The 16,813-nt window shown below is 42.9% G+C and overlaps 1 protein-coding gene across 2 annotated transcripts in view; it reads right to left on the bottom strand.

The window, feature by feature from the left end:
• sbb (scribbler) overlaps positions 1 to 4,309 on the bottom strand; it is a 98,933-nt gene extending 94,624 nt beyond the window's left edge. For both annotated transcript variants that reach the window (XM_070210241.1, XM_032436645.2), the window contains exons 1-2: positions 4,147 to 4,309; positions 2,226 to 2,913 (exon numbers count right to left, since the gene is read on the bottom strand). In XM_070210241.1, the coding sequence (XP_070066342.1) occupies positions 2,226 to 2,297 (72 nt within the window). In that variant the 5' untranslated portion in view covers positions 2,298 to 2,913; positions 4,147 to 4,309. The remainder of the gene's footprint in view (positions 1 to 2,225; positions 2,914 to 4,146) is intronic.
• Between the last annotated feature and the right edge of the window lie 12,504 nt (positions 4,310 to 16,813).

Here is a 16,813-nt window from a genome sequence, read left to right on the forward strand (position 1 = left end):
CGCTGGCGGCGCTGCTGGTGCTAATGACCGTAACTAAGTTGGCGTCACGATTGTGCGCGCCACTGCCAGCTAACCTCCCCACACCCTTTCCCCTGCAGTACTATATCAGAAGCCCCCTCCCCTCCCCTCCGCTCAACTCTGCCTGACACTTGTGTTGCTTTTGTTTTTGGCTTTTGCGGCTGCTCAGCTGCCTGGCCGGGCCCGGCTTGACTCGGCTTGGGCCGGCGGGGCTCAGTTGCCCATTTGTGTAAAGCATTTTTAATGTTATGACCGAGAGAGCGCGTCTAATAGACGCTTAATTGTGCTGCTGCTGCGGCTGCTGCGGCTGCTGCTGTTGCGGCTGTTGTATCTTTCGGTTGTATCTGTCGCTGTATCTGTATCTGTATCTGTATCGGCATCTGTATCCGATGAGTGGCTGTCGTTGTTGTTCTCTTTCATTATGTATGTTTACAAAGCGTTTAACGCAGTTCGTTGGCTTAATTGTGGGCCGGCGCGTAAAGAAAACAAAAAAGCGGCGCATCTGTCAGATACATTTCAATAAAGATGTAAAAGGCAATTTCCGGCCTATTAAAGGAATTGTTAAGTTTGTGAATTTGGTGTTAATTGTAGAAGGTGCACATTATGCAACATGTAATATTTTGTGGTTTTTTAGCAAATAATTGAAAAAGATACAGATACAGATACATTGCTAAAAATCTCAACAATTTTCTGATTTTACTCCTAAAAGAGTGCTACTTAATTGCAATAAATTAAATCTTGGAAAATTGATAAACTTAATTTAACTTTATTATGCCTCAAATTAAAACACATATAAATTTCCCGTGCGTCGCCTTCCAATTTCGCATATGTCATTAAGAGAATAAATGTCTTTATCATAAGCACAAATGCCACCTGCTACACACACACACACACACACACCCGCACACACACGGGCTTACTTAAAATTTCATAATTTCAACTAAATGCAAAACACGCCCAAGCAAAAACTTATCAAAGCAAAGCAACAAAAACAACACAAACAAAAACACGCAACGCAGCAGAAGCCAATTCACTTCTGCAAGTGCAAGTGAGCTAGAACACGAGAGATATATGCGAAGAGTGGAAGTGTGAACGAGAGAGAGAGAGGAGTACCAGAGCGAGAGAGACTAACGCGGCGCCCAAAAGGGGGAGCCGCAGCTACGTGCGCTTGGGCCTTCCCCCCTCTCTCACTCTCACTCTCTCTCTCTCGCTCCCGCACTCTGTACAACACTGCACACTGTTTATTTATCGTTCGCCTTTCGGTCGCTTCGTCGTTTGGTCGCTTCGGCGTTCGGTCGGTCGCTTCGTACTCCCCAACATGGCCGACATGACTGTTCTGCGCGCCGCAGGCTTCATTAGGCAGCGTGATTCCTTTTTCATTTGTATTTATGCATGTATTTGCTGTGTTCGTCCCTTTTGTTTGTCGACGACGCCCCTTTTATGGGAATTTCTCTCATTGTGCGTGTGTGTGTGTGTGTGCGTGCGCGTGCACTTTAAATTCGTAATAATAAAAACTCAATGAGCCGTCATTTGCTTGTCACCGCCGCGTCTGAATGCACACACACACACATACACATATGTATAAGAAGAAGAATATAATTCCCTCAGTACTTAAAGAGCAAACTTCCCACGTTCAATAACGGAAAGCAACAATTTAAATCGTCAGTCATAAATCTGAAAATGGCAATATTTTTGACATGCTTTTAGCATGTTTATACATATTTATGGCCAAATTGCTGCGCAGCCGCCTGTCAATTTCTAATCGCTGGCGGGGTGCGAGGGGGTCAATCAAACAAAAACCCATTTAATTACAAATCGGCTTAAATTGAAACACCTTAATTGGCATTAACTTGAGGCAACAAAAAAACCGAAACAAAAAAAAAAATATGCGCCTCGCAGCAACAGCAGCAGCAGCAGCAGCAAGCGGCAATTAATCAAACTGGAAATCAATTTACTCTTTCGCCCGCTCTCGCTCTGCCGCACGCAGCCAACTAGCTCGCTTGTGCACAGCAGAAACGTGAGGCGGCGGGAGGCCGTCTTTTGGGATTTATAGCATGCCACATTAAACAAATATACACATGTACACACACACACACACACACTCACACACTCACACACTCACACATGCATGCACATTCATACATAAATATATATATATATATGTGTACATATATATGAGAAGTGTTTGGTTAGGTTTGCTTACTTGCCTTTTTATAAATCCAAAATAATCGCAATTTCTGCTGTTGATATGCTCGTTCCTGCTTCATAGACGACAGCATGCAGTCGTTGTTGTTGTTGCTGTTGTTTTTTGTTTAGTTTTTGTTGGCGGCAACGTTGGGGGAGAGTGAGAGTGGTGAGTGGTGAGTGGTTGGGTGAGCGTGTGGTGGGGAGCAAGGTGCGAACGAGGATTTTCGTTGCCTGCTGGCTTGCTCGCGCAGCGACCCTTGCACTCGCGTGCGACAGAGACCGAGCGTGAGTGAGTGAGCGAGAGCGTGCGGCCCGCAAAGTGAGCAGCGATTTTTAGGTTGTAATAATCCACAAAAGAAACGCCGACGACGACGATGACGGCGACGGCGACGGCGACGTAGCTGCTGCTGCACACAGGAAATGTAAATCCAAAAATTTTCGTTGTAGGCAGAGCTTTCCTTTTCACGTCGTAGCTGTTGTTGTTGTTGTTGTTGTTGTTGTAGCCAATCTCAAGAATTATTTGCCATTTATGTAAGCGCAAGAGCGAGAAGAGTAGAGATTGCGCACACTCTTTTATTTTTTGCTGTTATTACTTTTTTTTTTTTTTATTTGACAAATATGCTGCTGGCAATTTTTCTTGTTTTTTTTTTTCACTGCATGAACTTTTTTATGAGGTTAGTTGTTTTCTTTTTTTTTTTTTTCTTTTTTCTACAAATACAAAAACGGCACTTTGTGTGAGAGCGAGAGCGCGCGACGCGGCGTGTTTGTGTGTGTATGTTGTTTGGAGCGCATACACACACATACACATGCAGAGCTCGAAGTAAAAAATGCACGGGGGAGTTAGTTTTACAACAAAATGACCGACCGAACGACAGACAAACCGACCGACCGACTCGACGCACGCGCGCAGACGTCACAGTTAGTGAGAGCGACTAAGCGACCAGCGACGAACGTTTGTCGGCGTTCTTTTACCGCAATGTTTGTGCGAAACATAAAAAAAAACCACGCACATACATACACACACAGCCATACGTGCGCATACATGTATGCGTCGCATTTATAAACACACAAACATTTGCCTTAACGCCAACAACGTCGCTGCGACGCTTCTGCTGCCCAACATTGTTGCTATAACCGAAAAAAAAATAATATAAACTGTCGCTCAGTGCAGTCGTAGAAGCGAGAGCTACACAGAGAGAGAGAGAGAGCGAGCGAGAGCGACGCACACATACAGATGCACTGCTCATGCGAGAGAAGACGACGAGCGCGCTGTATAGAAATTTTATTCCGGTATTATACGGCTGCTGTGGTTGTAGTAGTTGTTGTTGTTGTTGGTGGCAACATATTGCCACTGCCTTTTTGGCCGTTTTACTACTATTGCGGCGAGCGCTTACTACTTTTTTGTTCGCTTCAGTATTGCTGTATGGTAGTATATATATATGTTGTGCGTTTGTGTAGCATTGCTTGTATGTCAGCGACTGCTGATGATGATGATTACGCTGCTCTTTTCACACATACACACACACATATAAATATATATATATATATACACACACGCACGCACGCATAACAGTCAAGCCCAAGTGGGTAATTTGTTTTATGAGTAGCGGCGGCAAATAGCACTTGTGTATTATTGTTGTTGTTGCTGCTGTTTCTTGTGAATGACAGACAGCCAACGAGTAATAATTTTTAATGCGTTTTTGGCATTTCTACACTGCTGCTGGTTAATTGCTTACAGCACTCATACAAACACACACACATACGCCGAGAAACGCACAAGACGAGAAACGCACCGCGACGCACACGGACAAGAGGAGGCAAAGACGAACGACAATTTTTTTTCAACACTTCTTTTGTGTTGCTGGAATAATTTATTGCACACGCACACACACACATACACATATGAGCACTTTATTATTTGCATAAAATATGATTTAATACCTTTGCCTAATTGCTCATGGAAATCTTTTGGTTTAGCACTCAATTTATGCTAAGAATGTTGGATTGTTTTTTTTCTTATTATTTTTTGTTATTTCTCATAGAATTTTTCGCCTAGTTTGCGTCGACAGTGTTTCATCCGTACTGTCCGCCACGAAGGAGCAACGCGTACAAAAAGCGCATAAATTGAGCGGCTCTCGCTGGCAACACAGCGGCGCGCAATCTAGGGTTGCCAGACAAACTACTCATGTAAACAAGCCAATATATCAACAAAACATTTGGCTCATTTTAAAATGTATCGAATTAAACTGATTTTCAAAGTACGGCAAATATGAACATGTTGTTTTTAACTATATTTTTAAGTAAGTTTAACTATTATTTCCATAAAACTGTCTGTAACTCGACAGCTCTGCGGCATTTGCACACGCATGCCGCACACTAAAGCATTCCCATGCACATACACGACGCGCTCTCTGAGAGGAATTTCTTTAATGGCGGCGTTTTTGCTGTGCGCTCGCTCTCTGAGCGCTCTCGTTCTCGCTCGCGCTCAACGTCAGTGTTGCTGGCTGCTGCTGACGCCATGTTGCGCAGTGCCGCTCTATGTTTATCTCTTTTCATTTTGTTTACTGTGACGTCGTGTGGTCTCACTTGCCAGCATTGCTGCTGCTCCTTTTTTCGAGTTTCTTATTGCCAACATTAAGTTGCTACATGGCGAAGCCAGAATAACATGAATCCAATTAGATTAATATAATTTATATGAATTTAATGTACATCTGCTAAAAATAAGTAAACAGGTGGGCAGGTGACTACGGCAGCGAAAATAATTTTTAATTGATTCAAAAAAAAAAACATTCAGTTAAGCTGGGATTAATTCGTTTGCATTTTGTACATGCAGGGTATTTAGCAGTCTAAATCATTACAATCACTTCGTGTTGCCTTTGCAAATTGTTTTGCGGGCGATGAGAGGAGCGCGCGGCAGCGCTGGCGACGTTCTCGTTGTCAATGTGCGTGCGGATTGATTACTGATTGGCATGTCGTTTGGCTGTTGCCGTTTCAACGACGACACCGGCAGCGCAGTCGACTGCGCAGCGTAGGCAACTTTTTTTTTTTCTTTTCTTTTCCTTGCTTCTGCTTTGCTTGCGTTGTTACCTCCGTTGCTTCTTGTTATGGCTGTTGTAGTTGTTGCTGCGCTCGAGCACATAATGACATAATGAGATTTATTAGGCGCAAAATAAAGCCATAATGTTCCGTTTGACCTTTGTATAACTTTGACTGCCGTAATATTGTTTTCCTTTTTGGCAGGACACGTGCCCAAGCTTATTACATATCGGATGACACATTCTAAAGCTTTTCCCAATTGGACACGAATCAGACATCATCGTCTGGCAATTGCTCTTGCTCTTGCTGTTGTTGTTGTTGTTGTTGTTGCTCCTCATTTGAATGTTGCCTTTGCTGCCATTGATGCAAAAAGGCAAATAAACGTTGTCTGTTGCTGCTTTCGTCCTTTTTTTTATTATTTATTTCTGTTTGCCTCTTATGTCCCATTTGTGTGCCGAAAAACTTGTTTGTGCTTCAACCTAATATACTGCGCGACTCTCTCCCTTTGCCAGTGCGCCCGCTCGCCCCCCGCACGCCTGCTGCCATGTGAAGTGCTTTTGCTGCTTGTTTTCTATTGGCATTCGTGCACGCTCTTTCAATTTTATTGCTGTGATTCTGATTCTAGTTGGATTTGACTACGCACACACACACACACACGCAACTCACACACATGTGTGAGTTGTGTATTTTTGTGTGCTTTTGGGAATTGATATCCTTGTGCGCTTTTCGCTAAAGTTGAAATATTTTTCATTTTATTGCTTGCCATCTCTTTCTTCTTACCCGCCCCCCCCCCCCCCCCCCCTTTCGTCCTCTCTCGAACAGTCTCACACATCAACCAGCAGCTTGGCAATATTTCAAATCCGGCGTGCTCATAGGCAAAATGCCCTGCTGCCGCTGTCAACTGGCGGCCGCCCAGCGCCGCACCCCGCAACCCGCCCATCGTCACACGCGCTCGCTTTATGGCTCAGTGCCCTCGGCAAAGGGACCTCAATTTGGCCAAAAAGGACTCCGGCTGGTTTGTGCCTGTGTGTGGGCGTTCAGTTTGAAAACTGTATATAATTCATGCTGTAAAGCGGCTTTGTTGCCACAAAATGTTGCACATCGTTTTCGATTTGCTGGCCCACAACTGCGCTTACCCCCCCCCCCCCCTGCTAAGCCTGCCCACTCGTCTGATTATGTAATTATGTGAAATTTGTGCAAATGCTAATGAAGCTATTAATATTTTATGCGCCATTTAAACAGAGCGCAGCCTCCACCACAAGAGGTCCTTGTAATGGTGTAAAGGAGCACACAGCATGAATAATAAACAAGACAGACAAAAACTGGCAAAAGGCGCATAAGCAACAACAGCAACGAGTCCTGACAAGTCCAAGTTGCCATTTGCAAATACAACAAACAGTCAGACGGACAAACAGACAGACGGACGGACGGACGGACGGACAGTTAGTCAGCCGCAGGACGTTGAGCGTGTGTGAATCCTTGGCTGCCTACTTGGTGGCAAAGCTGTGCCAGCGGGCGTAATGTGATTTACAAGCTAACACACACACACACACACACACACACAGGTACAGTGAACCCACCAGTCAACGGACAGAAAGAAAGTGTTTGCTGGTGGCCAAAAGCTTTGCTAGTCGAAAGAGTTAAAAAATTGATCAAAAATTGAAGTTAATTAAACATATTACCAAATGCTGTTTTTTATATGCATATTCCTCATTTCCACTGTAAGCGTGTTTCCTTTCCAGCGAGCTAATACTGTGCACATAAAGTAAAGTCACACGCACACGGAGAGCGTAGAGCTTTGCATATTTGTGCTTTGGCTTGTCGACTGTGCCTGTGTTTGTGTCGCCCGCTGCAAGCGTATAAATATTTATGCCAACATATTCTAGTCGCAACACGCGCAGCAGCCGCCCTACACACACACACAAACAGCCACCTGCCACACTATTGGGCTGTCCACCTAATGCTAATAGAAATGGAATTGCCAGCTGACATAGCTATGCACACACGCACACACACACACAGAGAGAGAGAGAGAGAGAGACACACAGACACATGCCCGAGCGAACAAATGAAAAGCATTTTCAAGTTGTCAGCTTCCAAGGGCCAAAACTGAATTTTGTACATTTTGTTGCAAAATATGATTTCATTGTGCTTAAATTGAATTACATTTTTTTTTATATTACATTTTGTTGTTGTTGTTACTTGCGGAGTGTTGTTGCCTGCCTGTCGCACGTTCTGACGTTTTGCGGCGCTCTCGCTTTGGCGCACAACAGTTAAAGTCGCAGCTGCGTTGCTTGGCGCTCTCGCTCGCACTCGCAGGTTTTTTTTTTTTTTTTTTTGCCTTTGGTAGCGGAAGCGGATATTTTCAACGCGCCATTGTTATTTTTTGAGTGCGGGAAATTGCTGGGCGCCTCGGTCTCATCTCTTGCCTGGCGCTCAACAAAGCACACGGCGCCCTTTTTGCAGGCGCTTCAAGAGAGAGAGAGAGAGAGAGAGAGAGTGGGACAGGCAGAGAGCGGGCGCACATGTACGCGTGTGTATGTGTGTGTGTGTGTGTCTCATCCGCTTCATGCTTATCATTGTATTCATCCTCGCTCTTGTCGTCGCAGTCGCTGCTGCTGCTGCTGCTGCTGCTGCTGCCTTGTCGACAGCTTTGTTTGTGTTGTAAATATAATTTTACGACTCTGGCTGCGCCGCTGCTTGGCTGACAGTCAGTTTGTCGGCCAGTTGGTTGTTCTGTCTATCTGTCGCTTCGCTCCTCCTTTGCAAGTCCTTTGGCACACACACACACACACACACACGCACAGTCAACTTGGCAGTGGCGCTGTCGCTTTTTGTCTGCCGCCCTTTTTCTCCCCCACTTAACATTTTATTAAGCGAAAATGCTTGTGCCGTAAAATGTGCGCTTACATGTTCGCCCGCACCGCTCGCGCCCCGCAACCGCCACACTCGAGCACAACAGTTACAGTCATCTGCAGGCCCAACCCTAAGGGGGCCGCTTTTGGGCGCTGCGTGTGCGCGCAAGGGTGCGTCAGGAATGTGCCGTTGGTGCTGGGGGAGGGGGGGGGGGGGTTGGGGTGCACAAAGGCAAGGCAACGGAGTCATCGTCATTTTCATTTCCTGTGGTCGTATTTATGCTTTTATTTGAATTGATTTTATTTCGTTGCGTTTTATCTGCCCAGCTGCTGGATGAGGATATGGCGTGAGCTTGTTATGACTATAAATGTGTGTGCCTGTGTGTGTGTGTGCCTGTGTGTGTTTATGGTTGTGTGGCTGTGCGTTATGCTGCTGTCTGGCATGTAGTTAATACGTTGATTTCATTTTTATGATCCCTTTTGCCTTGCCACTTTAATGTTAATTTTATTATGATGTTCGCCGCCTTTTTCTCTGCTTCTTCTTCATCTTGCTTTTGTTTCTTTTTTCATCAGACAAAGGTTCGTTCATTACATAATGAGTTCACTTGTGTTATTGCCAAGTTTGTAATTATACAATAAATTAATTTCATCATATGTATTTTTGTGTATTGTGTATTGAATTACTTTAATTAAGATTGAAATTCAATTAATTGAAATATCAACCATTAGAGCGAGACAGCATGATTAACAGTTGTTCCAGTGTTGCCAGATTATTGAACTCTCGAAAGGAGTTTTTAGAAACGAAGTGAAATGAAGTGAAATATTAAATAAATATTTGTTAACATTTTATGGACAAATTAAATACATAGATCATACATAGATACCTTATATATACATGTAAATATTTACCATGAAGTTAAAGTTCATTGCAAATCCATACAACTGTCCGCTCCCATTTAGCTTGTGCAGCCAACAAATTCTAGCTGCTTTTAATCACAAGAACACTTGACAATGAGAGTAATTAGTCAAAATGCGTATACTTTAAATGTGTTTCTTTGCCATGCGGTTAAAGTCCATTGCAAAGTAACTTAATTTGTTGCCGTATTTGAACTAGATGTTGGAATTGAGATCGGAGCTCTAAGCTATTTCAATTGCAGCACCACTTGACATTGACATTAATTAGTGACAGCTGAACAAGGAGGCTTCAGCTGTTGGCACTGGGCGCTGGGTACTGATTCCTGTTGCTGGTACAGGTTCGACTTAATTGCTGGCTGTGTCTTGGTGCTGGTCTCCACTCAGCCGTGCGGTAATTTGACGCATTTCACGCTGACAACGGTAGCCGCATGTTGCGAAGACTTAATGGCAGCGCTGTACGCATAAAATCAACAATTACGCAGCACAAACCGCACAAAACTGTTGAGCGTTGGCAGACTATGGAACAGAACTTGCCACATCATGTTGCCCCAGACAGGCGGGCGCGCAGAGCAGCGCTAATTCTAGCCCGAGCTGGGCTAAGTGAGTGCAACCTACGCAGCAGCAGATGAGGCAACTGCAGACGAGCCACTTAATATACGATACTGGAAACTGGCAGCTTGCGGCAAGTTGTTGGCCTGCACTGATTCTGATTGCTGGCAAATAACTTGGCAACTTGAAAGGCCGCAAAAAGCACAGACAAGCAGCCAACTAGTTAACGTCACTTGAGCTAAAAACTTTTTGCCAGTTTCTGTTTATGTTGCATGCCATTGTTTTATGTGCCCGAGTTGCCTCGAGTTGCACATGCAACTTTTATGTGGCAAACATGTAGCTAGGCTGCAAAGCCTCCAGCTGTAGCTGGCTGACTAGAGCAAAACATTTGAGTTATAGTGAAGATTGTTAAGCTTTCAGCAATTAAGTTGAACGAAAAGCTTTCATGTGCTTTGAAATCTTTTAATCGAATGCTCTGAGTAGACTAAAAAATTGAAGAAATAAATAAGAAAGTTGAAATTTCAGATTGTAAACAAATTGTAAGCTTCCATGTGCTTTGACAGCTCTTTTAAAAATGTTATGTTGCAAAACATTTTAACTGCAAGCTTTCAGGTGCTTTAAAAGCTCCCGTTTGCTATGCTATAAAGCAGCTCATAAAACAATTAATCGCACAAAAGCTTTCAAGTGCTTTTAAAGCTCTTTAAAGAAATGAGCATAGTTGCAGCACAGAAAAAGTTTTAATGGGCGCATTGTTATGCAAAATGTGCGATAAGAAACTAAATAACTGAAAGCAAAGGTTAACTAAAACTTTTCGCACGCACACAAACAGAGAGAGCGAGAGAGAGAGACAACTAGCTATATATATACTTTACTTGCTTCGGTGGCATAACAAATCCACTGCAAATTATCTAGCCTGGCATGCTTCGAATCTCCACGCCATTTCGTTGCCTACTTGAAGGCGCTCGGCCGAGACACAAAACTTTGGCCACACGGCTCAGAAAGTTTGCTACTGCTACTGCTGCTGCTGCTGCTGCTGCTGCTGCTGCTGCTGGTAAAGTTGATGCGATTATGATTTTCAATTTTCAGCAGTCAGCAGCAAGACAAAAATACACGAACCCCCAACTTGAAAAAAATAACAACCACAAGGCGAAAAGCAAAACCAAAAGCTATAGAAATTTGCTGAGCAGGCGGCAGGCGGTGGGCGAGGAGTGGGCAGGGGGGGGGGGAGTGGTACGGGGGCGGACAGTTGCCCTGCGGCGGCCAACAATAAATTGAGTTTTGCTAGCTTGGTCAGGCAGCAATAGCAGCTGTTTCACAGCCAAACGGCAGCAGGAGCAACAGCATGAGCAGAAACAAATCCCCAGCACAAAGTTTTACACACACACACACACACACACACACACTTATATATATATATACATACTTGTATATGTTCTCATTCAAACTGTGCAAACTGGACAACGGCAGACAGTTAGCCGCAGCAGAGACTGAGAGAGAGAGTGGCAAAGGGGGCGGGAGAGGATACATCGTGTATTTCATAATTGTCAGTGTGGTGCTGGTGGTGCACAGTGGCTGTTGCCGCTGGGTTTTTCCACTTGAGCTGAGCTCATATAGTTTATTAATTTGTTAGAAATATCTTGTCTTGTCAGTTATCAACCGCAAAATGGACGATATACACTGGCTATTACAGCGAACAGTGCGTGCCGCGACATTCCGTGTCCAAATGAACCTGAAACAAACTCGGATCGACACATGCAGCTGCAGATTGAGAGACATCGAAATATATTGCATGTGACAATGCAGTGGGGGGGAAGCATTGGAATCCAAACAGAAATTGTTCAAGAAAATAAGCACGAAATAATTGAAAATGAAAAAGTTTATTTAATTTGCAAAAAAAAAATGACTTAAATAGAAGATATTTTGCAATATATTAATTAGTAGACCCAGAAGAAGAGTTTCTAATGTTACATTTTATAAGTTTTAATTCAAATTCTATGTGCATTAAATAAAAGATAGTTTTTTAAAGTAATTTATGTAACACATTCTTCAGTATGACATTTCTTTTATTATATATATAATATATTTGTTATTATTTACGATATTATGTTATAAATCATAAGAGTAATTTTCTTATATTCAGTTCGCAGCCACTGTATCAAAAAATATTTCGTAATATCTGCAAAGCTCTCATGAAAGCTGATTTGTTCGCACATTCGTCTCCAAACATTCGGCGACAACTGAGAAAACATTTTGTTCACATATTTGATTTGATTTATACAAAAGTTGCACGATTCCTTTTTCTTTGTTCTGCCGTTGTCCCTGCGGGGCATAATATAGAGCTAGTGAAATGTGTACTTTAAAAAACACACACACACACACACGCACACACACACACACGCGCGCGCAGGACCTGCAGATTCCATGGGGCCCGCCCAGTTTTGCCGCGTTTATTTTTCATTCCTGTTCAAATTATATTGTTGACCATCAACAACGTTGGCCTCCGTGTGCTCGCTTCCTCAACCCACACACACGCCCCCTCCGCCTTCCCCTGTTCCCCTGTTCCCCTGTGCCCCTATTCCCCTTTCCGGCAGCAACCTTCAGCATGGGTTTTTGTTTCGCATTGCCTCGTTGATTTTTGCACAGTTTTGTTTGACTGACAGCGACACCAACGAGTATATATATCTATATGTATATTCAGGCGGATCTGCCCTATCTCCCCCCCTTGCTCCTCTCTCCCCCTGTGTGCCGTTCGCTGGCAAGCGACCCTTTTTGTTATTTGGCCGCTGTGCGCCCCGCGGCGGCATCAACATTAACGCGCTTCGTTGCTGCTCGCCCCATAATCCTTTCAATTTTTAAATCATTTTTTATTTCTGCCTTTTGGCTGCAATCCGAACCCTTGCCAGCAGTCCCCTGCCCCTGCCCTGCCTTGCCTGCCTTGCCTTGCCTTGCCTTGATGCCTTTTGTGAAGTCGTGCGACCCTCGCCGCAAATATTTATAAATGAAACGTGTGCATTTCGTGCTTATTTGATTGATGCGCCAGTGTCCAGTCCAGTCGAGAGGACCGGCAGCTTGCCCCATTCGACACACCCAAATTCTGTGCAGTTATCTCTAACGACAATGACATGTTTATCCCCAAATGCCAGGCGGCATTCAAAAGCCAGCCATTTACACCTTTAAAGCTCTCTCGTTCGCAATTTCATCAATTACTGCATTTAATCAACTCGTTAAGCCGCAGCTCCGACACCTGCAGCTGACCAAGAACAACAACAGCAGCAGCAGCAGCAGCAGCTGTGTGGCAGGGGCAGGCACAGACGCTGTGGTAATTACGAAAATGAAATCAGTCCCAAGGTAAGTTTCATGCTGAGCACATTCAATGATTACAGTGAAGGGGGCCGGAAAGCGGGGAACACAGAAGAGGAGATTGTGGAAGTGCTATTGAAGCTAGATTTCCGATTGCTACACGAACTGAGTCTTTTTTCTCTGTCTCCTCTTGCAGCTGCTTTGCAGGCAAAGAACTTCGCTCCCACTGAACTTAATTGAATATGAGGACAATAAAGAAATGCAAAGAAGTGAAATATCTGCTGCAAAGAGCTTTGACAGCTCACGGCAGCCTGTTTAGCTATATTCATTGTCTACACTCAATTTAGCTAAATGCTCAGTGAATTATTTTAAAGTAATTAATTATAAGCAGCATCGGACTTTATTTGCCACTTTAAGAAGCTTTGAAAGCACATCAAAGCTTACAGATAAGCTAATTGATGGCGCTCAGTTAAGCTTAAAGCTCATTGAATAGCATTTTAAAAGAGTTACTCAAAGTAGACTTTGCCAACTTGCTCCACGTAAAGCAGTTTCGAAAGCACATTAATACTTTTAACTTAGTTAATTGCTTACGCTCAATTTGACTTAAAGCTCAATGCATAGCATTCTAGAGTTATCGGTAAATAGTAGCTTCTGGCAACGTCTCTTCAGTTGAGACACGATTAAAGCTCATGAAAGCATTTAGGTTAATAAATTGCTTAGAGCACATTTATCTTAAAGCTCTTTCACAGTAAATGTAGAAGAAGTTTTGGCCAATTATCTTATCTTAAGACGCTTTGAAAGCACATTAAAGCTTCAAGACAACACCACATTTGGCTTAAAGCTCAATGTATACTACTTTATAGTTGTTGCTGAAAACTAAGCTCTGGAAATATCTTTTACTTGGAGAAAGCTCGTGAAAGCTCATGAAAGGACAGCACACAATATAAATACTCCCCTAAAAGGTCGATGATTCCATTTTTTAATTATACAAATTGTCCAATTTATGTATATATTTTAATTTAAGTATTCAAAATGTCTACTTTTTTAATATACAAAATTCATTGTTCTCTTCTAGCGTAAATATAAATAACATTAATTATTATAATTCAATTAATATTAGCGTGCATTCTAAATGCGTTCGTTTATTGTGAGCTCATATGTTGAACTCTATTCAGAAAATGCATTCATGCATGATTAATAAAAAATTATCTGACTGTATAGACGGCAAATGTGCTGTAAATATGCCTTTAATAAATATATATATTGATTCATAAATAATATCAAAATAAAATGTGAAAATTAACATTTTGATAAATCAGACAATAAATAAGCGAAATAAAACAGCGCGACAAATTGCTCCAAAAAGTATGCAACAAAATAATTACAAGTGCACAATGCAAATGCCAAAGGCAAAAATAATTGTGTGCTCACAATTTGAATAACAACTTTTTATTTTTATTTTACATTTTTTTGTATTTATAACGCAACTCATGCCATTTTATATATTTAACTTAAAGCATTGACTAGTAAAATTTACGAATTGTTTTCATCAAATGAAAATTAATATCATTTGTAAATATTAAAGTGCTGCTGAGTTTCAACAGCTTGAACATTTCCTTTAACTTCAATATAAACATTTCCTGACAGCAGCGCATAAAATGCTCTCAATTATTCATTAATTTATATCATACGCTCGGCTGGCATTCTCGCATCCTGTGCGTTGCGCAACAGAAAATGCCACTTAAATGCGCAACAACAACAACAACAACCACTCCGCTGAAAGGGGTTGAAATTCATTTAAAGGGGGGCAGAAATAAAATAATAAAAACGTTAAATAAATTGCGGGTCACTTTCGCTGGCAGCCAGACAAACGAATGGAAATAAAGAGAGCGCAGAGCCGAAATAATAAGATTCAAATGACAGCAATAAAGGAGATGTTAAAAATAGTAGATATATCATATATATACATAGATACCAATATATATACTTACATTCGGCAAGGCTCGCACTTTGCGTCCGTGCAACGTTGCGTATGCGCAATGTCTGAAAAAAACAAAAAAAAATAGACTGAAATTAATTATGAACGCGTTTACGCTTAACATTGAAGCTGTGCGCTCGATTGCTCTTCAAAAATCCAATAAATCATTTCGGCCACGCCTACAGCCCAACACCAATCCCATCCCTGGCCCCTTGACTTGTACATTTTGAAATGAATAAAGTTTCAGCTGGATGCCAAACAAAAGCAAAGCTATGGGCTATAGGTACAATGTCAAGTGTAAATCGGACCGAAAGTTAAAGCTGATAGCAACAGCTAACGGTTAAGTGCTTGCCCTCTGTGGGCGTGGCCCCTTCCCACAATCTTAATGCCTCCATTCGAGTCCCTTCTTGCGCGGAGTGGGGCGAAAGGCCTTCGCATCCTGAAGCAAAAGCAACGTTGAAGCATTTTCAAAGTCAATTTCCGTCGCTGACGGCAACCAAAGCGGCAGCAGAAAACAATTTAATTGGGGTATTCGACGATTTAATACCCTGTTAAATAAAAAGCGTATTTGCTACGAAAAAGTGAAGAAAATCCCGCGAAGTCTTAGCCGGCTAGTGCATACCCTGTTGCTTGTGGGCAGCTCTGCCTTCAACTCGGTGCACCTCATAATTAAGCAACCCTCCGCAAGAAAAGTAATCCAGGAGCTTTGGGCAAAACACTCGACTATAAAAATCGTTGTCGGCCAACAACTGTGAGGCAAATAAAAATCAAATTTATAATAAGAAGAGGACAAAAAATAATAATAATAATAATAGCGCTAAGCAAGTCGTCGCGGCGCCGAAAAGCAGGCAACACAAAAGACAAACGACCGGAAGTGCGGGTGGTTGCTTGGTCTGAGGGTGTGGCAGAGTGTGTGAGGGGGTTGCGACTCTAAATGTCGCAATTTTACGAGTCAATATAAAGGTGCCCGGGGAGTCATTTACAGGCGCACAGCGGTTGGCCCTTCCGTGCTTGGGCAATAAAAACGAAGAACGTGAATGTCGAATCCGGACACACACACACGAACAAAAATAAGAAGAAAACTGAAGCAAAATAATAAATAAATAAACAGGCTGCTCAAGGAAATGACTGGTTTTATGGCAAAGGACAGCGACAAAGGCGGCATAAAAATTTGTAGCCAAGAAACACGTGTAATGGCCGGCAGCAAAGGGTTGCGCCACCGTAAACGAGCCGCAGCCACAGCCAACTCGAAGTCGAAGCCATTTTTTTTATTTTTAAGCCAAGCAGCTCAAGGCTGCCCCATCGCGTGGCAAGCAGCTGGAACTGATTGACGACTAGCTTCAAATATTCTATGCCCTTGCTGAGGGTATTCCAGTTTTCTCCTGAATTGTGTAACGCATAGACAAGCTGACAACTCTGATCGGATAGTGTAATATATATTCCAGATCAACGGCCGATTTGATATAGTCATGTCCGTCTGTTGTCTATCCGTGTTTCTGGCCGCCCGTTCGCATGTCCGTCTGTTCGTCCGTATTTCTGTCCGTCTGTCCGTCCATCTATCCGTCCTTCCTTCTGCCCGTCCGCCCGTATATTTGTCCGTCTGTCCGTCCATCTATCCGTCCATCCCTCTGCCCATTCGTCCTACTGTCCGTCTGTCTGTCCATCTATCCGTCCTTTCTTCTGCCCATCCGTCTTACTGTCCGTCCGTCCGTCCATCCTTCTTCCCATCCGTCGTACTGTCTGTCTGTCCGTTTATCTGTTTCTATGCGATCTAGTCTCTCAGAAAAGGTTGGTCGAAAAGTAGGCTCTCATATGGCAAAGTATTCTATTTTCAAAGATATTTTCAACAAACTCAACATTTACGAGCTGCACTTGTCTCGCATAACTGCAAAAGGCTAGAGTATGCAAGGGTATTAAATGTTCGGCTTGCTACAGGTATTCCTAGACTTATTTGAATATTCTTTATATGACAAGC

The sequence above is a fragment of the Drosophila virilis genome, chromosome 5 (assembly GCF_030788295.1).
Source record: "Drosophila virilis strain 15010-1051.87 chromosome 5, Dvir_AGI_RSII-ME, whole genome shotgun sequence".
Classification (NCBI taxonomy): domain Eukaryota; kingdom Metazoa; phylum Arthropoda; class Insecta; order Diptera; family Drosophilidae; genus Drosophila; species Drosophila virilis.